Genomic DNA, 24,697 nt, shown 5'->3' on the forward strand with positions numbered 1-24,697 from the left:
GATGCAGGGACCCAAGAACTTGGGCCATCATCCGCTGCTTTCCCAGGCCATTAGCAGAGAGGTAGATGGGAAGTAGAGCAGCCAGGTCTCAAACCAGCACCCATATGGGATGCCAGCACTTCAGGCCAGGGCGTTAACCCGCTGCACCACAGTGCCGGCCCCATGTTCAGGCATTTTTAAAGTTAGAATTTATTTATAGAATAAAGTTGAAGTCTTGGCTTTCTTATTTACTATGAAAGTAGCATGAGTGTTCCAGGATTGTCCTTCATGTAACGTGACTATAACCATGGGAAGTAAGAGTGTTGAATGAATTAGGCAGTGGCTTCAGGAAACTCCCTTTGCTGCCATTTTTTTGTTACATTAAACATGTTGAGGGTTTCACCTTGGCTTTTTGTGAGGTGTGTATACTTCAGAGGAGGGTCCTTCATTTTTAAAACCGAGTATAATTTTTGTATGCTTCTGGAAGATGGGTGCAGGGGACTATCTTTCGTGCCTCTGGCTTGTGAGCTGATTCATGTCTTAAGCATGGTTAGCCACGTAATTCTGCTTGTTCTCTTTATATAAATGTTTTATAGTCAACCTTTTATATAAATTTGTTCTTTTTATGTAAATTTTTTAAAGTAAAAAAAAAAAAACTCTCTATCATTATTCCCCAACCCTGAGCACATATATAACTCAATTTAAGAAAAGTAGGAAATAAAAATAGACTTTTTAGGAGAGATGCTCTGGTGTACAATCTTTAGTGTCTTATCTGTTTCTCACTGAGTGTTAACTGGTGTAATTTTCTGTTTCTCCTTTCTGGTTCCAGTGACAGAAATCTCTTACTCTTTATGTATTATAGCCACCTGTGTCCATAGAGATTCCCAGGCTCATCTTTCCTTTAGCATCTCGGTAGCTATGGAATGATTTCCTGAAGAGGCACCATGAATTAAGAGGAAACTATCCTCTCCATGGTTTTCTGCTTCTCTGCTCTCCTGGGTCTAAAAGCAGAATTTGAAAGAAAAGTCACATGTTTCATCTGCCTAGAAGGATGTGCTGTCAGGAGACCAATCATGTCCACACTCTCAGAGAGTAAACTTCTTCCCCTGTATCTTGGATGCTAACGGCTGGCTTCAGTGTTGTACTAGATGATGTCTAAACACAGGAATACATTTCATAGTAGTTCTAACTACCAATTTTAACAGTCTGGCTTCCACAGACTAAGGAGGTGTGTCCATTTAGGAATTGAGTTGGCTGGGTTCTGGTAAGCCATCATCTGGGTGTTGGTAAGGCCCAAGGACCCAGAACTCTGTGGGCATCACCAGCCTCTCTCAGAGGGCAAGTTGAATATAAGATCCTGGCATACAGATTCCTCTGAGCACTTATATCCTGGCCCCAGTAGGCTTTGATGAAACAGCACACTTCTCAAGCAAGGTCTTCGGGTGTCTCAGCCCTGTTTGGGACTTGCACGTCTCAACAGGCTGCCTAAGAATTAGCACAGTTGAGCAGAGATATTGTTTCTGTAAGCCTCAGTGTGGCCAAAACTCTGGGGCTTGTCTGCTTATTCCCGGAAGCCTTATTCCTTTATCCTGGGAAGCCACGTGCATTCTTTACTATCTGATGGCATGGAGGTTGTGAAGCAAGCATTTGGGATGTGAAATCTCTGAGAGGTAGGCTGCAGGACAAATTTTTCACTTTCTCCATTTTTTTCACCCACAAGCAAAGCATCTAAGTTAACTTTTAGGCACCATGCCAGTGGCTCTTAGGGATATGTTAGTATAATAGAAAGCATGTTCACTTCTTGTGAGGAGTTAAGCAATTGAATGAATAAACTATTTATTTGATATATAGTGTTTACTTACTCATACATTTGTATTTAATGTTTTTTTTTCTTTTTTAAAAAATGTTTATTTGATTGAGAAGCAGAGAATAGTGACAGAGAGATCTCTTATCCATTGGTTAACTCCTCAAATGCTTGCAATGGCAGGGCTTGGCTGGGGTGGAACCTAGGAACTCAATCCAGATCTCCCATGTGGATGGCAGGAACCTAATTACTTGAGCCATCATTGCTTCCTCCCAGAGTCTGCACTGGCAGGAAACTGGAGTCAGGGGCCCAGCACTGGATATCAAACCCAGGTCCTATGTTGTGGGACCTGGGCATCTTAACAACTAGGCTAAAAGCTTGCTCCAGTTATATCTCATCCTGTCTCCATGTCTCTTTTCTTAGTGACACCCTAGGCTAGGCAGGTACAAAATCATTTAGAAAGTTAGGTGAGAAGATGTGGCATGGCAGGTGGTGCCATCACCTGCAGTGCCAACATCCCATATGGGCGCCAGTTCCGGTCCCAGCCGCTTCACTTCCAATCCAGCTCTCTGCTGTGGCCTAGGAGGGCGGTGGAGGATGGCCCAAGTCCTTGGGCCCTGCACCCACATGGAAGACCTGAAAGAATCTCCTAGCTTCTGATTGGCTCAGCTCTAGCCGTTGCAGCCAATTCGGGGGTGAACCAGCAAATGGAGAACCTCTCTCTCTCTCTGCCTCTCCTTCTCTCTGTATGTAACTCTGACTTTCAAATAAATACATAAATCTCTAAAAAAAAAAATTTATGTGAGACTTTTAAAAATATGTTTATTGCAGCTTGCGCCTTGGCTCACTTGGTTAATCCTTCACCTGTGGTGCCGGCATCCCAAATGGGCATCGGGTTCTAGTCCTGGTTGCTCCTCTTCCAGTCCAGCTCTCTGCTGTGGCCCAGGAGGGCAGTGGAGGATGGCGCAAGTGCTTGGGCCCCTGCACCCACATGGGAGACCAGGAAGAAGCCCCTGGCTCCTGGCTTCAGATCATCACAGTGCCAGCCATTGTGGCCATTTGGGGAGTGAACCAACAGAAGGAAGACCTTTCTCTCTGCCTCTCCCTCTCACTGTCTATATCTCTATCTGTCAAATAAGAAAAGAAAAAAATACGTTTATTTATTTGAAAGTCAAAGTTACACAGAAAGAGGGAGAGAGATATCTTCCATCTGCTGGTTCACTCCCAAGATGGCCACAGTGGCCATGGCTGGGCCAGGCTGAAGACAGGAGCCTCATCCAGTTTTCCTACGTGGGTAGCAGAAGCTCAAAGAGTCATCTTTTGCTTTTCCCAGGCCATTAGCAGGGAGCTGGATTGGAAGTGGAACAGCTGGGAAGCTAACTGGCACCCATATGGTATGCTAGCATCCTAGGTCGTGGCTTTACCTGCCACGGCTTGTCTTTACCTGTTGGCTTGTCTTTACCTGTCGGCTTGTCTTTTTCGTATTTATTGTTTTTTGTCCATATCTTTTCCAGAAGTAAGCTTCATGAGGGTGTAGATTTTGTTCTCCCTAAGAGAGCCTGATCCTTTGTAGATCCTTATTGTTTGTTGAAGAGATACTAAATGAATTACCGTGGGAAGAACTTTGCTAATGTCCTGACATTTACCATATGTGGTTTTTAGGAAGGAGATTTTCAGTTTATTAGAACATACTCAGCACTGATTTACTTACTTCCAAATGATGTCAGGTGTGCCCTGCCTTCTTCTGTGGTCTGATGTTTTCATTGGACTATCTTGAGATCATTGAAGTTGCAATAAAACAGATTGTTGTTATCCACGGTAAACCCTAGGCAGAGAAGGGAGACCTGTGACAGGGTTCACATTTACACACAGTTGGTTGATGAGCCACTTAATCTTTGCCGTACTTTCCTCTTATCAGAGACTTCATTTCTTGACACATTTATTTTGGAAGGAAAATCCAACTTAGAAGAAGTTGTCAAGAACATTTCTCTCTTTGCTCAGCTTTTCCAGCACCTGTGCTCCCTGGGTGTGCACAGTCAAGGCAATCATTGAAGAATAATAAGTTACGCTTTTGAAATGGTGCTCAAGTCTTTTGTAAAATGGAGGCCCCTCCCCCACCACAGCCCCAACGCCTGCTGGATGGTCCTGGATTATCAGCTGTATCCTTGGGCTTTTGCTGGGTTTGGGAATACCTGTCTTGACCCATGTAATCCAGTATAACAATGACAAATATCTTAATAGGATTCTGATCTATAATATAATAAAGACATGGCTGTCTGTCTTTATTTTCTCATTATAATATGCTACACTAAAAGCTTTTGCCATTACTGCTTTATTACATTGGCCTGAAGTATGATATATTTTAATGTGCTAAAGATAACATCAAGGTTGAAAATTGAACTCTCAGCGATTTATTCAGAGGTTGACTATTACTGAATGGCATTGAAATGAGTTGCGTGAGGCAGTGCAGCTAACGATTTATTTATGTATCTTTTTTTAAAACTAAGCTTGTCATAAATAAGAGCAAATAAATAGCTCTTATAGAATGGTTTGTATTCATTGCTTCAATGAAAACATTGTAAATATGAAACATATGGTCTACAGTCTCTCATTTTTTTCTGAAAGCTACTGTTTTGCCTTTCATAGCTCAGAATTTTTTTGAGTTTTGGCATGCAGGTGGATTTTTTTTAAAGACTACATCTTTGTCTGGATTTTTAACATTAATTACTGAGTGATACTAAAAGTCAAGTTCTATTCAGATCATCAGTGTGAAAATAACCTAATCTCCATCAATAAATGGGACCTGAACAACACACTGTAAAGGCAGGGACTTGTTCCCTCCTGAAGTCCAAGCCATGAACACCATGCCTAGCACACAGTGTGTGTAACAATACAAGTGCTTAGTCTGCAGTCTCCTCTTGGTCTTTGTTTTTCACTCATTTATCCCTCCCTCCTTTCCTTTAGCAAACATGTTGTACATAGACTGTGCCAGGGTGGCCTAGGAGATGAGGATGTAAGGGTGTATGATCTATTCCTTACCTGCAGGTAGCAAAGGCTCAACACACAGAGGATCCATCATAGCTCTGTGCTGCCTGGCTGTGAGAAGCACACACAAATCTGGTAATATCAAGCAAAAAAATGCTTCCAACTCTTTGCCATTTTGTCATTTAAGGTGTATGCAAGGGAAGCATTTTTCTGCTGTTTAACAGGATCAAGCTTGTAGTAGAAGCATTATGTTTGATGTAGAATCTTCTAAAATAAAAATTTGCTAAACTGCCTCTCATTATAGCATTTCTAAACAACACATTTACAAGTCAGCTGGTTGTAAGGTAGTTCTTTGTTTGGGTTTTAAAAATATATATCAGTTTGTTTTGGGTGAAGCAAAAGATTGTCTTTGACTTGTTTAGAATTTTGTTAGGAAAATAGTACTTGGACTTTTTTTACCCCACTACCCATAGGATTGTAGTTAACATGTTTTTACTCTAATATTCATGCTATGTTCTTATGTTTACAATAAAAAGAAAACTTCTGATCTTTAATTATTTATGTTGAGTCCTGCTTTCAGTTAACATCATAGAGGAGGCTTTTTCACCACAGTTGTTTTAAATTGATGTTTCTTTAGTACACAAAAATAGTTGAGTGGCTAAGGTGGGTATTGGGGCACACAATGGATTAAATCACCACTTTGGACACCAAATCACCTATCTGAGTGCCAGTTCAGGTCCCAGATCCTCTGATTCTAGTCCAGTACCCTGTTGTTGCATCCTGGGAGGGGATAGCTGATTGAGTTCTGGGCTCCTGGCTTCAACAATTCTGGCTGTTGCATGCATTTGGGAAGTGAGCTAGCAGATAAAAGTTCTCTGTCTCTTTTCCCTCTGTCTCTGTCATCCTGCTTGTCAAGTAGATGAAAATAAACAAACATTGTAAGAAAAATAGTTGAGTGGGTTAAAGGCAATTCAGTTAGGCATTTAACCATGTGTCTGCATTTAAAGAGATACCTGGTAGAGTGAGGGGCAGCACTGTGGCCAGCATCCTATATGGGCACCAGTTCAAGTCCCAGCTGCTCCATTTCTGATCCAGCTCCCAGCTAATGTGCCTGGGAAAGTAGCAGAGGATGGTCCAAGTCCTTGGGCCCCTACACCCACGTGGGAGACCCATAAGAAGCCCCTGGCTCCTGCCTTTGGATCTGCTCATTTGGGGAGTGAACCAGCGGATGGAAGACCTTTCTTTCTGTCTATTCTTTTCTCTCTCTGTAACTCTATCTTTCAAATAAGTAAGTTAAAAAGTCTTAAAAAAAAGAAAGAAAGAAAGAAAAAAGATACCCAGTATAATTTCATACCAGAATGGACTCAAAAAAGTGCTGCTGAAGTCTCTAGAAAATGTAAGACAGGTTAACTGCTTCCCAGACACATTAACAGGGAGATGGGTCAGAAATGGGGTAGCCGGGACTCAAACTGCCATTCCTCTATGGCAGATGCAGGAGCCCAAGTGGTGACTTAAGCTGGTTTGATGCAGGTTATCAGGTTCATCATTTCAAATGGGAGTATGAAAATAGTGTGTCTTCTTCTTTCTTATCATACTAGGAGCAATCGAGCAAAACTTATTTGGGTCGTGGCTAAAGGACTGAGCTAGCAACTGGAAGCAGCTCCCACCAGCAATAAATATAATAATAAAGATAATGGTTGCAGATGTTTGAAACGCACAAAATGTTTAAACTCCCAAGTTCGTAATGATAGTTGGAAACAAACTAATTTAGAGCATAACAGGAGCCAGTTCATTTTCTTGAAAACTATTTTTTTAAAGGATCAACTGACTTTAGTTCTAATATTTGCTTTTAGCTCATCAAATTGCATTAAACCTAATTTATTTTTTCTTAAAGATTTATTTATTTGTTTAAAAGGCAGAGTTACAAAGAGGCAGAGAGAGAAAGAGATTTTCCATCCACTGATTCATACCCAGATGGCCAGAACTGCACCAATCCGAAGCCAGGAGCTTCTTCCAGGTCTCCCACATGGGTGCAGGGGCCCAAGGATTTAAGTCGTCTTCCTCAGCTTTCCCAGGCCATAAGCAGAAAGCTGGATCAGAAGTGGAGCAGCCGGAACTCGAACTGGCACCTGTCTGGATGCCAGCACTGCAGGAGGCAGCTTTACCCACTATGCCATAACACTGGCCTCTCTTGAAAACTATTAACTAAAGCTTTTATCTTGCCTTTCCTATATGAAGTTTACCACCAGGTAACCAATTAAAAATGAGGAGAAGCATCTTTCTCTGTATATATTCTGGCTAACAAATGAAATTAACATGATATTAAGTAAATTATTACCAATTTTCAGTCTTTCCCCAGTGCATGAATGGACTTTAAACATCAGTAGTTACAAACATTACAAAAAGAGAGGTAACCAGAAATGATGTACCTCCTGATCAAAGAGATTATACTTTTATAAAATCTACGGTCATATCAGGCCTCTGGATCCAGCTGCCTTTTGCAGGCAGTAATACAGAGGGGAAAGGAGCACATTGAACTGTACTACTAGTGTCCTATCAGCAAAATTCAGACTTGAAAAACTCTGTAAGTCAAATGGTCCCAGATTATGATCAGATAAATTCTAAGGAAAGGAAAGGGTTAAAGGGGATCCCGTAGATATAAATAGATATTTCCTTCTCTTTGATTCTTTTTTAGAAACATAATTGAAGGTATTATGTTAACAGAATGGTGATGATGTGAAGGATTTGGACAAAGAAGGACAGTGCAGACCAGGGGTGGAGTGAAAAGAAAATGTGCAGCTGTAAGACCCAAGAGATACAAGTTCTACCAGATTAGGCCTTTTTTTGTGTTTTGTTTATTTTCAGTTTTTTTCCTTTCTTCTACTTTTAAAATGAGAGAAAGCAATCCTGGCAGCCACTGAAAGCATGAACAGGAAATTGTCCTCCCTCTTCCTAAAAAATGCTAGGTATTAGCAGTTCTAAAATTTGCAGCAGATTTTTAGGCATTAAGAACAGTGCTTAAAGAAGAGAAAAGATGTTAAAAGTTAGCTTTTAAGAAAGGGAAAGAAAAGGTTTAAAATGTGCTGAAACAGGCTTCTGTTGATGATTCATTGCGAAACAGTCTTTCTTCTTAAGGAGAGAATGATTCTGTATTCCTGGATCAGAAGTCCTGCCCAGTGGTTTGCCCGGTGTTGGAGCTTTTCCCTGTGAATTTGAGGAAGTTAATGAGATTTTCCCCTACAAAGCAGAAGATGCATCTGAGGACTCTGACAGGCTTTCCCCCTGCAGCTTTTCAGTTGCATCCAGTTAAAAACTTGCAAACCATAGCGAATGTTTTCAGAGAGGAAAAATGAATGGTGCCCATGAATTTGTTTTAAACATTGTTTATTTTACCAAATAATTTAGATCAATCTTTCTTAAAGAGGAAACCACTAAATTTCATTAATAATCTGGAGCTTTTCAACGGATTTACTTTGAAACACCTCCCTGCCAATTTTTCATAAATTGAGGATAAACTTTCTTTGACCTTATCACATGTAATTGAATAGCTGTTGAAGGGTTAATACCAACCAAAAAGCAATTCTGTATCACGATATCCATTCCCCTGCAAAATTATACAGGAAGTTTGTTTCAGTTCTGAAGCAGGGTAATTACAAGAGACAGTTAACATAATTTACAGTTTCAGTCTGCTCCAATCTACTTGTCCATAATCACACACTTCCACCTAGTTGTATATATCCCCGAGAGTATCCGTGTTGTGCTTTGATTTGCAAATGATGATTGTCATTTGATTGATTGCTTGTGATGTAGCATATTGAATTGATTTTTTGAAAATGAACTTTAGTTGTTAACATGACTATTTGAGTTCCTGTTATTTTACGTAGTTTGTGGTTCTTGGGGTTAGCAGTTGCATACTAGTTACCAATTTAAACTCTGAGAGCTTTTTTCCTCATTAAATTTTGAGACTAGAAAGGTTGTGTACAACCGAACTAAAGTGCCTAGCACGTAGTAGGTGCTTAACTGTCTGAGACATTACTAAACAATCCTCATCCTTTGAAGGCTTAATTAACACTGATATGCACAAAATAAAGGGCCATGGGGGTAGTATTAGTATATTGTGGTTGAAGCTGTGCTGACGTTCACATTGTCACTGAAGTCTTCAGTGTGACCACTGCTGTTATTAGACAAGTCACTCTGACAGCAGAGTGAACAGCAGCGCATTCCAGAGGTAGAGACATGTGTCACATACTAGCTGATGGGGTAGTAAATGATGTCTTTTGACATGGTTTTCTCCTAACATCTAACATCCAATTTGAACTTTAAGATTTCTATAAGATTAAAGGCTACTTAGATGACACCAGATGTACTGACAGACCCATCAATCACTTAACTGGATGCCCATCCCAGCCTCACACTCAGCCGGCCCGTGTACTCGGCAAAATGGGCTCAGCAGTAACCCTTAGACCTGACCATTTCTTATTCCAGAGGCTTTTTACCTCAGCTGATGTTTGAAAATGTTCAGGAGATAAATGAAAGATAAGTGGGGAAAAAAAAGTAGACCAGTGGAATGGGATTGTTTGTCTAGATAAACCAGTAGAGAGAGTTTCCTTTGCCTCTATTTTCTTCAGTAGTGGATCAGTGAGATTAGATGTTGAGCTCTGCTTTGATTTTGAAAGTAATCTTGAAGACTGACAGAGTCCCTTCTGAAGTGTACTTTGATAAAATTTTTGAAGGTTTTTTTGTTTTGTTTTTTGTTTTTGTTTTTGTTTTTGCTCACTTGAAAGGCAGTTGGGGGTGCAGGGAGATGATCTTCCATCCACTGGTTCACTCCCAAAATAGCTGCAATGGCCAGGCCAAAGCCAGGAGCGTGGAACTGCATCTGATTCTCCCATGTGGGTGCAGAGGCCCAAGCACTTGGGCCATCCTCCACTGCCTTCCAAGGTGCATTAACAGGGAGCTGGATCAGAAGTGGAGCAGCCTGGACTCAAACCAGCACTCAAAGGGGATGCCAGCACCGCAGGCAGCAGCTTAACCCACCATGTCACAGTGCTGGCCCCCTCCAAAATTTAAAGACCTTTGTGTTCCCATCTTTTTTTTTCTTTAGTCTTACTATAATTTTGTGTTTGCTGGGAAAACTCATGATCCAGGATTGGGTTTCTAGCAGACATTTGCCACACACACACACACACTCTCTCTCTCTCTCTCTCTCACACACACACACACACACACACTATTAGAGAGATTGAGAGAGAGAGAATATGGAAAGGAAAGTCACTCTTACAGCCATCTTATAGCCCAAAGCCTGGTCCTGCAGTGAGTGGCACTGTTGACAATGTTGTAAATATGCCTTGCCCCGTCCATCTGTGGGTTGCAGGTTGGCTACATGTGTTGGTATTAGAATGGGCTATCTCAGTTGCCCCAGAGAATCTTAGAGCTGTGAAACTGGGAACAAGAACCCCCAGCTTTTGCTTCTAGTGATTTACATAGGAAACATCTAATTGCACTGTTTTCACAGCAGATGAGGCATTATAAGAACATGCAGTCATCTGCTGAGAGCATGTGCTTTAAGTGTGTATGTTTTTAACAGAGTTTAAAATCTTAAAACTTTTCAATGATACTTTTAAGAGTTATTTATTTATTTACTTGAAAGGCAAAACCAGAGAGGCAGAGGCAGAGAGAGAGAGAGGTCTTCCATCTGCTGGCCCATTTCAGAGATAGCCACAATGGCTGAAGCTGTGCCAATCCAAACCCAAGAGCCAGGAGCCTCTTCTGTGCTCCCTATGCGGTTGCAGAGGCCCAGAGACCTGGGCCATCCTCTACCGCTTTCCTAGGCCATAGCAGAGGTATAAACTGAAGAATGAAATTATTTTGTGAAATAATTTCCTGTTTATTAGAGAGGAAATCAAGTTTTTAAATGCTAAATTCCTTAATCTTTTTTTTAAAGATTTATTTACCGGGGCCAGCACTGTGGCGTAGCAAGTAAAGCCGCCACCTGCAGTGCCGGCATCCCAGATGGGTGCCAGTTCGAGACCCGGCTGCTCCATTTCCGATCCAGCTCTCTGCTATGGCCTGGGAAAGCAGTAGAGGATGGCCCAAGTCCTTAGGCCCCTGCACCCACGTGGAAGACCAGGAAGAAGCTCCTGGTTCCTGGCTTTGGATTGGCATGGCTCCAGCTGTTGCGGCCAACTGGAGAGTGAAGCAGCAGATGGAAGACCTCTCTCTCTCTCTGTCTCTGTCTCTGTTTCTCTCTGTGTGTAACTCTGCCTTTCAAATAAATAAATAAATCTTAAAAAAAAAAAAAAAAAAGATTTATTTACCTGAAAATCAGAGTGAGAGAGAAAGAGTCTTCCATCCACGGGTTCATTCCTCAAATGGCCACAACAGCTAGGTCTGGGCCAGGCCAAAGCCAGGAGCTTCATCTGGGTCTCCCACTTGGGTGCATGGGCCAAAAGAGTTGGGCCATCCTCCACTCCTTTTCCAGGCCATTAGCAGGTAGCGGAAGTGGAGCAGCTGAAACTTGAACCCATGCCCACATGGGATGCCAGCAGTACAGGCGGCATAACTCTTAATCTTAAAAATCCCAGCCCCTCCTTAATCTTAAAAATTATTTTTGTGAACTTGTTTTTCCTAAAACATTCCAGAATTTAAAAGTGACTTGAACTGTGGAAAATCAAATGTCAAAGAGGAAGACATTATTCTGATATGCCTAATTTCAGCCATGTCTAAGGCCTTGGCACTGGTACTGTACTTTACCTTACTGTAAATGCCTTGGAATAATGAATCAGAACTTTGCTCAGATTTATGACATGTAATGGGCTTCCTGAACAGCTTGGTTACTTCCAAAAAATATATTTGTATATGTGAAACCATGCTCTTTTCAAAAATTATTTATTTTATTTGAAAGACAGTGAGACAGGGAAGAAAAGGAGAAACATATGGACAGAGGATCGCTGTCATCTGCTGGTCCAGTCCTAGTTGCCTACAATAGCTGGGACTGGACCAGACTGAAGCCAGAAGCCCCAGCCTCAGTCTAGGTCTCCCATGTGGGAGGCAGGGACCAAAACCTGAAACTAAGCTGCTGCCTCCCAAGATATACATTAATTGGAAGCTGGAATGGAGCGTAGAGGCAGGGCTTGAACCCAGGTCTTACAATTCTGAATATGAGTATCCCAGTAAGCAGTTTACTTACTATCCCCAAAGCTCCCCTCCCCCTGTATATTTCAGTAAGTGTACATATATATATGTGTGTGTGTGTGTGTGTGTATTTTAAGATTTTATTTATTTGAAAGGCAGACTTACAGAGAAGCAGAGGCAGAGAGAGAGAGAGAGAGGTTTTCCATCTGCTGGTTCACTCCCCAGATGGCCACAATGGTTGGAGCTGGGCTGATCCAGAGCCAGGAGCCAAGAGCTTCTTCCAGGTCTCCCACGAGGGCACAGGGGCCCAAGGACTTGGGCCATCCTCTACTGCTTCCCCAGGCCACAGCGGAGAGCTGGATTGGAAGTGGAGCAGCCAGGACTTGAACTGGCACCCATCTGGGATGCTGGCACTGCAGGCAGCAGCTTTACCCATTATGCCACAGCACCGGCCCCTAGTAAATATATATTTTAAATATTCATTTGTTTAAAAGGCAGAGAGAGGGAACCTGCTGGTTCACTCCCCAAATGGCTGTAATAGCCCAGATGGGTCAAGGGTGAAACTAGGAGCCAGAAACTTCATTCTGGTCTCCCACATGGGTGGCAGGGATACAAGTACTTGGCCTTCATCCACCACCTTCCTGGGGGCATTAGCAGGAAACTGAGCAGCTGTGACATGAACCAGCACTCCGGTATAGAATGCCACCATCACAAATGGCAGCTTAACCCACTGTGCCACAACACCAGCTCCTCAGTAAACATATTTCTAAACATTCTTGCCTTTCTCAAATAGTTTAAATTGGGTATAAGTGATCTGTCATTGTATGATTGTTTCATCCTGAGTCCCAGGTAGCTTTTTAAAATTAATTTATTTGTTTGAAAGACAGTGAAGCAGTTACAGAGAAAAAGAGAGAAATCCATCTCCATCCACTAGTTCATTCCCCAAATGGCTGCACACATGCAGGGCTGGGCCAGGCCAAAGCTGGGAGGTGGGAACTTCATTCAAGTCTCCCACTTTGATGGTAAGGACCCAAGTAAAGCATCTTTTGCTGCTTTCCCAGGCTCATTAGCAGGGTGCTGGGTCAGAAGTGGAGCAGCAGGGACTGGAACTGGTACCCATATGGGATGCAGGCATTGCAGACAATGGCTTAACCCACTATACCACAGTGCCAAACCCAGCTTGTTTTCTTATCAAGGAGCTGATGCCTGCACAGCTAGTTCTAAATTTATCATCTTCTTAGAAAAACGATTCTTGTCATAGACTAGACCAGGGCTTTGTATGAGGTAACACATCATATACTGACAAGTACTCAGTTGAATGTTGAACCCGAATAGAAACTTTGTGAAGTAGATCACGCAGTGCTCATGGCTGGAAGGCCATCCTGCTCTTAGCCTCAACTCTGACTCTACATTCCCCCAAAGATTTACCTGTACCTAGAATTTCTCACTTGGCACCCCCACTGCCATCACAGCCTTTTGGCATGCTGCCAGAGCAGGGTTAGTGCTGTACTGCCTTTAATATTCTGGCCCAACCATAATCTCCAGGCCCTTTCCTTAATGTAACCCATAATGTATCGGAAATCAGATTGGATTATGTTGGGTGAGAATGTAAGAGTTGATGCTGGGTGAGACACACCATCTGTAGTTTTTTCAAAGCCCCCAAGTGATTTTAATATGCAACCAGGGTAGTAAGAGAATTCAAAAAGGAGCAATAAAGAGAGGTATTCTCCCTGGATATCAGTTAGAAAAAATACCGCTGGCTCATCCTTGGTCGTGGCTGTCTCACAGGGGTTTGTCGGTGGCCATCAGCTCGCTTCCACTGCTATTCACCCTCTTCAACACAGGGTCCTGCCACGGGAGCAGAATGCCCTATCCTACTGGCTGATGCCATCCTTGCCCCGAGTGACTAACATCCAGAATGACTACCTCCTTCAACAGAGGCCACATCCATTCACAGAACTTTGGAAACCATCTGATAAACATGAGCATGTTTTATAAGCTTGTCCATACCTCACAGCACAAAGGAAGTCATCCACCTTCCATCCATATGCCATCCACTGGGGGAATCTTAAGGAAAAACTCTTCCTCTCTGGAGTGGAGTTAGACAGTAGGAGGTATTCAGTGTGATTGGCCAGAGGTCCCCTCCTCCATCCAGCTCAACACTGGAGTAGTCTGCCAAAGGGATTGTGGGATCTTTACAAAGAGAACTATAAGAGGGGAACTTAGGAAAACAGACTGAGATTGACCCAGGGCGGGCAGCCTTCCTTCCCCAAAGACCTGCTGTCTCCACTCCCTGGATTTCACTCACTCAGGCATTTTCCCAGAGACACATTTGAGTCTCCTCAGACATTTAGGTCTTTGTTTAATGTGTCCTGGGACTGTCTCTGGGTTATGCTGAAGCCCTTAGCAGTCTTTGTTTTTGTGGTTTGATGGGCTTGCTGTTTCCTAAGGGTAGTCCTTGAAGTTAAGGACTTAAAGGCCAAAGAGAATTTGGGATCATGGAACTGTGCTTGCTGGGAATTTTCACTCGCCAGTTTCTTGACTCTTCCTGAGGCAGAAATGTTTTTTTCATAGTCTTTTCCTTTAATTCGATTTGTATTTGAGTGGTTAGCTATGAAGAGAAGCGGATGGCTGGAGAGCTTCTGTCAGGGACATTGGAATGGTTCTTAGGTGCCGGGGGCAAAAGTAGGAAAAGAAAGAAAGAAAGGTAGCTCTTCTCAGTGTGACTGTAAAACAGTCTGTCTCCTTCCTCCTGTCCAAATGTTATTTCTTTTAATGTTACCTAATTATAGGAACATTAAGGATCTGTAATCACCCAAATGACCACCCTGAAATTTCATTTATTCAGTTGAGTAATAATAGTTAATACTTACATAGGGTAACCGTAATGTGCCAAGCATTGTTCTGCAGCCTTTGTAATAACTCATTTAATTCTTAGAACTGTTAAGAGATATATAGGCAAATTTTATTTTAATTATCTGGGAGGCAGAGAGACAGACAAAGTAATCCAACCCAAATGCTTGCAACAGGTGTGGCTAAGCCAAGCTGAAACCAGGAGCTGGGAACTCAATCCAGGTCTCTCTTGTGGGTGGCAAGGACCAACTACCTGAGCCATCACCGTTGCCTCTCAGGGTGCACATTAATTAGCAGGAAGTTGGAATCAGAATCCAAGCCGGGACTTGAACCCAAGCACTCCAAGAGCACATGTGGCTGCCCAAAGTGGTGTCTTAACCACTAGATCGAACACCCACCTCTATTATTTGCATGCTTTGGATGAAGAATCTGAAGTCAAGGAAGTTAAATAAGTTGCCTGAGGTCACAGAACTGCACATGCTGGAACAATTCCTTCTAGGAACTGTGGCTCCAGAGCCCATGCTCTTAACCAACCTGTACAGCCTCCTGTTATCTGGCATACTGTATTTGATATTTGTCATGCTATGGTAAAATACTTGTGGCCCAAGTGTCCAACTTGTCAAAATTTTTCTCCTTTTTTATTTAATGTAAGTGGTCTCAGAGTATGATCCAGCAAACCTTCACAGTCATAACTATTTTCAAAATAATACTAATATGTTATTTTTCCATTTTACTCTCATTCTTTGATGAATGTTCAGTGGAGTTTTCCACAAATTTTGTAACCCATGACACCACAGCAGTTTGAATAGCAGATGTGAGAAGATATGAGCAGATATGAGAAGCTTGCTTTCTTCTCATAAGCCAGACACTGGAGAGATTTGCAAAAATGTAACTTCTCATAATTTTGTTTATATATTAGAAGATGTAGGCCGGCGCCGCGGCTCAATAGGCTAATCCTCCACCTTGCGGCGCCAGCACACCAGGTTCTAGTCCCGGTCGGGGCGCCAGATTCTGTCCCGGTTGCCCCTCTTCCAGGCCAGCTCTCTGCTATGGCCAGGGAGTGCAGTGGAGGATGGCCCAAGTGCTTGAGCCCTGCACCCCATGGGAGACCAGGAGAAACACCTGGCTCCTGCCTTCAGATCAGCGAGATGCGCCGGCCACAGCGGCCATTGGAGGGTGAACCAATGCCAAAAAGGAAGACCTTTCTCTCTGTCTCTCTCTCTCCTGTCCACTCTGCCTGTAAAAAAAAAAAAAAAGATGTAGTTACTCTTTTCATAAAAATTTATGTTATACATAAGGGAGTTATTGTTAGTCTTTAAATGAATTAATAAATATCTGTCAGTGATACAACTTCTCAGTAAAATCTGCAAGTAGAGCTCTTATAAACAAAAGCTCTTTGGAGTCCTAAGTAACTTTTTTTAAATGTAAAGATGTCCTTAGACCAAATTATTTGAGAGCCACAGATTTAAGGTACAAACCCTTGCTGTTTAATTGTGGGTCATGGTATTGGTACTTGTTAAAAATGCAGCATCTGGATCAGGATCCATGCAGTAACAAAAGTGATTTATTGGCCAGTAAAGGTTCTATCAGAAAGGCAATGTGACTGGGCAGCTTCACTAAACTAAATTTCAGGCAGGTGGGGCTTCAGGGAGGGCGTTCTCCAGTTCTTTTCCAGCAAGGGCTGAGTGAGGTCTCACCCATTTGTGTTTCTTCAGTACCACTGTCTACTCTGTCAGTCCCTCTGCCTACTTCACAAGGAGGTTTCCACATCTTCATCAAGACCAGCAGTTCCAGAAGAGAGTAAACAGAGTGTATAAAGTACTGGTCCTCAAACAGTGCATCAGAATCACCTGGGTGCTAGGGAAGCCCAGGTACTGAGCTGCCCCTAAAGATTTGGATTCGGTAGGTCTGAGAAGCTGTAGTCCAGCAGGTTCCTAGGTGATGCTGTAGGTGTGGAGAGCCACACTTGGGGATCTTGGGCATGTAGGGAGTGAGAGAAGTTGAGGGGAGTTCTCTGTCTTCTCTCTGCTCTTCAAATCATTAGATAAAAGAATCATGTTTTACACATAAGTAAAACACTGGTGCTATCTGAAGCTGATGTGAAAACTGAGGCTCAGCTTCTTCCGACACTAATTGCCAAGTCACTACAAAAATTAGATGAAGAGACACAGCATGCCATTCGTGCAGTTGATCACCTTGAAAACCGTAACAGGCAAGCAGGGCGTCGCTGTCGTGAGCACAGACACACAGTCAGAATCTTCACGTCTTCCTCTGCAGGAGAGCTGCCATAAATCCTGGCCTGGCGTCGGTTCCCACGCTTGCAAACTCTGTGCAGTCTACTCTTGTGGACCTTTCAGCAGAGTTTGCTGAGCTAAACAGGTGTCTGATGAAAGGTGTGTAATCCTCAAAGATTATCTTCCCCTAAAAGCAGCCAGTGACCCTGAACTCACATAATCCAGACAGATGGGAGCTGGGAGTGAGTAGCTCGCCAGAGTTTATAGGAAGTGTTTGAGGAAGTTCATATGGTTTGGCGTCAGGTGGAGAAGATGGAGGTATACAAGGGTGAGGGATGGCTGGTTGCCTTTGTGGGGGAGACCCTTATTCACTGCCCTCCCCTTGCTTAAGAAAAGTATTCCATTGCACTTCTGGTCCAGTCTGCAATCTCTTTTTTTGAGAGAGAGAGTTATAGATAGAGAGGGAGAGACGGACAGAAGCTGGAGCCAGGAACTTCTGGCTCTCCCACACAGGTGCAAGGGCCCAAGCACTTGGACCATCTTCCACTGCTTTCCCACCCCATATCAGAGAGCTAGATCAGAAGACAGCCAGGACACAAACCCGTGCCCATATGGGAGGCCACAGCACTGGGCCCCAGTCTGCTATCTTGAAGATCAGTCTTTTTTTTTTTTTGCTCAGTCATTTAAAAGGAATGAATTTTCATAGTAAATTAGAGTTAACCTTGCAATTACTATGCTCTTAATTTGGGAATTTGAGTGCAAAAACAAATCTTGACCTTGACTGGAGGATTCTGTCTTCAACCTAATAATGGGTTTGTCTACCTGGAGGCAGCACTCTGCCATTTGAGTTAACCATTTCAGCCCCCAGGAGGATTAGGGCTGGTCAACCTGAGAACTGATTCTCTCACTACAGTGGATAACAGAGGTGAAGTATCCTCAGGTCCCACACAGTATAGCTTAGAAAGGCGTACTTTTTGTAGACATCACATGTTTTTCCTTTGCCTTTTAGCAGACACCTTGATAATCTTTATGAATTAAGTGTGTGACCCATACACTGACTCAGACCTTACCTTCCCCAGGGTAGTGGGTTCCAGTGACGTAAATGAGGATAGTTGTTGTGGGTGAGGGGTTTTGGGCCTCTTGGTTTTCAATTATATGGCTCCCACTCACAGAATAAGTGCTATTCACCAGCACCTCTGGCTCACAGACAAGTTCAAGGGAGTAATTTCACCAGCGATTAATTATACTGCAGCTCCTGGGATTTCTCCTCCAAACATCATTTTGTTTTCCTTCTGAAACAGCTAGGTTTCCCCAGGGATAGTTGAGGTTTTTCTGATTGAAAATATCCTGAGTTAGGAAGAGGAGTCAGAGCATCATGGGAATCTATTCACCAGAGGTGTATTGTACTTGTTTCAGATGCCTCAGGATAATACACCGGCTTCCAAGATAAGTGCTTTTTATTTCCCTGCATCTTAGATCAATTATTTGGAATCTTTTTGGTAAGTTAAATTTAAGAGCTGTAACTTAAACCACCACATCTGTAATTAGTCAATAATGAAAATGTTCTTAGCAAAGATAATTCTGTCGATGGGCTATATTGTAATTATGCTTTGAAGAGCCTGGAAAACATAGAAACAAAAAGTGGCAAGGCCTGCCTTACTGAAAACACCCTGTGCTGTGAAGGTCAGCAGAGGGAAGTGCCTGCTGCAGGGGACATTGGGATTCTGTCTTCCATCCACCTAGTGCACGACAGCATAGACAAGGGTTTCCTCTGAGCTTTGTAGTTTAACATGTTACAAGTGATTTCACGTAACTAGTGAGGAGTCAAAAGCATATCCTTGATCATTTTGAGTGTTCTGATAGATTCTACTTAAATCTGAAACTTCCTCCTTCAGGAAGAGGTTTGTGAACTTCCAGATGGCTCTCGGCATAAGTACCCATCCCTCCACCCTCGTAAGTTCCCTGAGAGTCTTATGAGTCGGAGGGAAGAGGCCGTGCAGAGTGCCTTGGGACCCAGTGGCCTTTTGTGCCCTGCAGTGTTGGTGCATGACATCCCTGAAAACCTGCCTGATGTACTCTGATTGGAGCTCCGGTTTGCACTTCTTTCCTCCTGGCCGCTCTGAGGCAGGTGGCAGCAGCCTCCCTGTCTCCTCCTGGCCGTTGCTAGCACAGTCTGAGGGTATGCTTCTGCTTGTTGGGCTTGTCACCCTTCTGCCTCCTTAGGCCCCAGGACACTTCGATGGCATTATCAATCAGACTGCAGTTGGTGTCCATGGCAGTGTCCCAAGAGACACCTACTTGATGTGGTGCGGTTAGCAGGTGCACAACTGTTCACGCCTAAATGCTCCCCATGCCTCACTGCCTGCCGGTTTTGAGTGGCCTAATCTGTTTAGGCTCAGAACTTTGTAAGGTGTAACTGTACTACTCAGGGTATGACTACATGAACGCTGGGTAAATTGTGCTTTTTCAGGATTCTGGCCTTCTCTTAGTCCAGAGTAGGGATGTGGGAAGAGAAGACGGAACAAAGAAGAGCCTGGGCCAGCTGGCAAGGAGGCCCATCGCAGTAGGGAGCATAGGTTAGGGAGCACTGCATTGCATTCCGAGCACTTTGGTTGACAGAGATCTTTCTGCCAGGCTGATGGGGGAGGGTTTTGTCCCCAACTGGGGGGTTCAGATAAGAGCCAGTGAAAGCCCGGGGACTTCACAGTCACTGCAGGGGACTTTTAATTGTGGGATCTCATGGACAAAAGGGAGTGGTTCAAATCCATGGTGCTGCGGTTGTCTCCCCCGTGGGAGCACAGAGCTGGACCTCCAGCCGACTGAGTAAATGTCTCAGCGTGTGCCAGGCACTTAGCAGGCAGGTGACGGATGTGCCAATTATCTGTGTTCTGAGGTTTGGGCTCCCTTGGTGGAGAGCTCTTCCCTCTGTTGACAGGACATGATGTGGGCTGGCTCCGCACAGCGGCCACAGTGTTAGCATTCCCGACACACTGCTACTGAAAGCCTCAGTCTGCAGCCGAATGACATGTCGGCAGTGATGTGACTGGAAAAGGCTGTGCAGCTTGTTTGCGTTCAAATACTGTGAATAAATGTGAATTAAACAGGTAAATAAGTCACAAGACTTCAGCAAAACCTCAAGTTAAATTTATACCTTTATTTTAGTGTTCAAATTAATGCCAGCAAAATGCAAATTGCTGAGATTATACCCCTATAGGGTTTGGACTTCCTTCTTTCATATTTCTGCATTGTTTGCAGTGACTATGAAGGGTAGGAAAAGGCATCAGAGGCATTGATTTCTGCTTGTAAAAAAAAAAAAACTAAAATTGAAAAAATTCTTGAGAATGCAGCCATTTTGGAAATGAGATAAAGAAGAACGCTGAAGATTTGGGTGGTTTACAGAGCGGCATGATTTTGTAATTGCTGCCACCTACTGTATGTGGTTGATGTTTGTTTAAATTTAGGAAGTTCATGAAGGTAAGGCTGTTGAAACAGTTAATTAGAGCAAGGTAGACATCATTAGTTTATAGCATTTCTTCTCTACTCTGCAAGTGGCTCTTAATTACCGAGACAGCCGCCAGCTTTCATTCATTACCTTCAAGTGGTTTAAAGTCTTCCTCTTTCTCAAGTTCCTCCGCCAAGGAGCATTCACAGCAATGCTGGGGAATGCGTTCAGGAGCTTAACGTGCTTGGGAGTTTTCTGAGTGTACATGACATAGTTTGTTTTAAGGAATTTTCTTCTACTTTGCAGGAGCAACATTCTGGGGTTGGATTATAAATTAATTTCCATGAAAGAGATGAAAACAGAACTGGTGGACCTTATAGAAATTGCAGCAGTTGACATGAAAGACATTCTTTCATGAGTCCTGAAACAAAGCTTCAGATCAGCCCGCTAGTTAGCTGTAACGAGCCGTGTAGACTCTGAGTCAGCAGAGGCCCTTGTCTTTTATTAACACCCAGCTGTCAAAGGGTCATTTGGTCCTTCCTGTGGAAAACAACTTGCCCATTAATGTTTGGGGTGGTCCCTCAACAGGATTTCTAGTGAGAGCCCAGCATTTAGTTTCTGAGAACATCTGACGCTGACGGGATAGTTGTATGGTGAGACTTACCAGAAGTACTGTCTTGAACCGTAGCTTTCAGTTTTTGTTAAATATGCCATGATAGATGTTTGGAATGCTACTCCTAAGTGCGTGAGTTGACTGATGGTGCCATTTTAAAAGATTCAGAAGCATGAACTTCCTGGAGATCAAATGACTATCTGATAAGAGGCTCCATAAAACAATGCACTCCTCTGATGCGATGTCTTTAGCTTGTTGCTACTTAAATTATTTCTAGTGGCTCCTGTCCAAGCTCTGGAAATGACACAGTGAGATGGACTTTTGCTTTTTCTGCCCTAGGCTACTTGCTTTCTAGAAGAGAAGGCCAGGCGGGGTCACCTGAAAAGCCACTCTCCGATCTGGGCCGCCTCTCCTACCTGGCCTATTGGAAAAGCGTCATCTTAGAATATCTCTACCAACACCACGAGAGGCACATCAGCATCAAGGCCATCAGCAGAGCTACGGGCATGTGCCCACACGACATCGCCACCACTCTGCAGCATCTCCACATGATCGACAAGAGAGACGGCAGGTGAGCGCCAGGCCCCTGGGTGGCACCGCTGCCTCTCAGACGTCACACCAGAGATGTTCCTGGAAGTTAAGCACGTTCATTCCGTAAGATTCTCTCATGGTGCTTTCAAAACCCTTCCTATAGAAAGAAAACATGAAATGTTACCTTTTTGCTGGTTGAATTTTAATTTGCTGTGCCCTTTGATTGACAGTGTTTCTGATTTTTCCTAACCCAGTTAATGGAAGTGCTAGCATATTGCCAGTGTGAGAAAGTAAAATGAAATTTCAGCTTTTGATTGCACTTTGTTGTCACATTACAGATTTGTCATCATTAGACGGGAAAAGTTGATATTGGGCCACATGGAAAAGCTGAAGACCTGTTCCCGAACCAATGAACTTGACCCAGAAAGTCTGAGGTGGACCCCAATTTTAATTTCTAATGCTGCAGTTTCTGAAGAAGAGCGAGAAGCTGAGAAAGAGGTAATGATTGGCTTTGTCATCCTGAGCTGTAAAACTTGAATCTTGTAACTTTCTTAAGCTAAGAAAGTCATTAAAATCATTGTCAAAAGCTTGCTTATGTAGAGAGAACTTGTGAAATGATATGGCACTAATTTATACTAACTGAGGTTGCATGGTAAGACATGATAATTTTATTGAATTGAGTATGAAAAATGAAACGTTTATCATTGATCATAAAGCAACATTTTTCACTGCTGACAGCATGTAATCAGATCAAATCTGGTGCTGAGCTCCAAGGCTGCAATGTCAATCGATTCTTTGTGTTTATGAACTTGCTTAAAGTGCTCCATGCCAGTGAGCATGTACTGTAGTGATAAAGAACTCAAATCAATTCGCTGCATCATTAATACCACTAAATATCCCATGAAACCCAATCTTCTTTGATTTGTTATCCTAACTGATGCAAAAGGGTCCTGAGATGAGACAGCTGGCATTTGCATGACTGGCTGGCTGTCCTGCTCAGAACTGTCATAGAAGCCCTTTGCCACTGATCCTGTTAGAGGGTCTGGATGCGTAACTGCCCTCTCACTGGCCCACCATTTTTACCCCTCCCCTCAGGCTGAGCGGCTGATGGAACAAGCTAGCTGCTGGGAAAAGGAGGAGCAAGAAATCCTGTCATCTAGAGCAAACAGTAGGCAATCACCTGCAAAAGTACAATCGAAAAATAAGTATCTGCATTCCCCGGAGAGCCGGCCAGTGGCAGGGGAGCGAGGGCAGCTGATGGAGCTGTCGAAAGAGAGCAGTGAAGACGAGGAGGAGGAGGAGGAGGAGGAAGAAGAAGAGGAGGAAGAAGAAGAGGAGGAAGAAGAAGAGGAGGAGGAGGAGGAGGAGGAAGAGAATATTCAGAGCTCTCCCCCACGACTAACTAAGCCACAGTCAGTTGCCATAAAGAGAAAGGTATGTGTCTCTTAGATTTTCAGTCTGTGAGTCGCTTTCACTTGTTGCAAACATTCTATGGATCAGTATTTGTTTCACTCTCTGTTCTTTGGCTGTACGTGATGTTGCTGTGTACCCAGTCTCCCACTGATGATACCTTGACATGCATCTCACCATTTGTGATCGTGTTTAACTTTTTGAGGTTTGTTACTGCTGTGACAGGAATCCAGGGGCAGGCTGGATTCCTAATCTAGCACTCTCTGCCACCTGCTGGTAACTAAGAGTACAGTCAATCAGGTTATAGAAACCGAAAGGGGCCACAGAGAGCGCTTAAACCTCCCTTGGAGGCCTAGAGAAGCCAGGAGACTTATTCAGGGTCACACAGCTCATAGAGACTGCTCCAAAACCAGATAAGTGCTCAAGTCCAGTGCTTTTGGTGTAGTTTCTTTCTCTTGTCTTTGGCGTACAGATGTTGGATGGTATTTGAGATACCTCACTGATAGGGATATTTTGCATTTGTGGCTGATTATACATCACTGAAATTTTTAATATTCTTAGTAGCCTGGTGGTTTATATACTGTATCCTCTCCATTGGTACAGAAAATTTAAAAAATGATTTTGTCTTTAGGTAATTTTTTACCCAAGATATGACATCTTTGTCGGCAGTATCTGTCTGTGACTTAAACAGGGAACAGATGCTATTTGTGTGTTAGCAATCACTATAATGAAATACCTGAGGCAGCTTACTATATGAGGAAAAGGTCTGTTGAGCTCACAGTGTTGAAGGTTCCAAGTGCAAGTTCTGGCAGTCCCATTCTTCGACCTCTGCAGTGGGTGGGTTGGTGGAACATCTGTAGAGGAAGGATCATATGGCAAGCCAGGAAGCAAAGAGACTGGTTGGGCTCAAATTTAGGCTTTTATAACCTACTTTCTCGTGAAAACTACAGTCTAAGGCCATGCCACTAATGACTTAAGAATCTCCCATTTGGTCTGTCCCCCTACTAAACACCAAAATTGGATCAAGTTTCCACCTTCTTAACTACCATTAACTTAGGACTTTGGGTGTTGTTGTTGTTGTTGTTGTTTTTTTTTTTTTGACAGGCAGAGTGGATAGTGAGAGAGAGACAGAGAGAAAAGTCTTCCTTTTTGCCGTTGGTTCACCCTCCAATGGCCGCTGCAGCCGGCGCATTGTGCTGATCTGAAGCCAGGAGCCAGGCGCTTCTCCTGGTCTCCTATGCGGGTGCAGGGCCCATGTACTTGGGCCTTCCTCCACTGCCTTCCTGGGCCATAGCAGAGAGCTGGCCTGGAAGAGGGGCAACCAGGATAGAATCTGGCGCCCCAACCGGGACTAGAACCCGGTGCGCCGGCGCCGCAAGGCGGAGGATTAGCCTGTTAAGCCACGGCGCCGGCCGGTTTTAAAGTCCTGTATGAGTTTGGGGGGCAAATTCATATTCAGACCATAGCATTTATCATAGATAAGACTTACGACAATACAAGGCAAAGCTCTGACTCCAGGCCAACCTTTGTAGTATCTGGCAAAGAACTTGCTGTTCTTCCAGCTCAGTGATCCTTCTTCTAAGCATGGCAGTCAGTGGAAGGATGGCCGCAGGGAGGTAGTAAGCCCAGGAGCTTGGGCCCCTGCACCTGCTTGGGAGACCTGGAAAAAGCTCCTGGCTCCTAGCTTTGGATCAGCCCAGCTCCAGCTGTTG

At 43.6% G+C, this 24,697-nt stretch overlaps 1 protein-coding gene across 6 annotated transcripts in view; it reads left to right on the forward strand.

The window, feature by feature from the left end:
• Positions 1 to 24,697, forward strand: part of KAT6B (lysine acetyltransferase 6B) — a 208,708-nt gene that overhangs the window by 173,602 nt on the left and 10,409 nt on the right. For all 6 annotated transcript variants that reach the window (XM_062215047.1, XM_062215046.1, XM_062215045.1 and 3 more), the window contains 3 exons: positions 21,384 to 21,615; positions 21,914 to 22,073; positions 22,671 to 23,009. In XM_062215047.1, coding sequence (XP_062071031.1) covers positions 21,384 to 21,615; positions 21,914 to 22,073; positions 22,671 to 23,009 — 731 coding nt within the window. The remainder of the gene's footprint in view (positions 1 to 21,383; positions 21,616 to 21,913; positions 22,074 to 22,670; positions 23,010 to 24,697) is intronic.

The sequence above is a fragment of the Lepus europaeus genome, chromosome 17, assembly GCF_033115175.1.
Source record: "Lepus europaeus isolate LE1 chromosome 17, mLepTim1.pri, whole genome shotgun sequence".
NCBI lineage: Eukaryota > Metazoa > Chordata > Mammalia > Lagomorpha > Leporidae > Lepus > Lepus europaeus.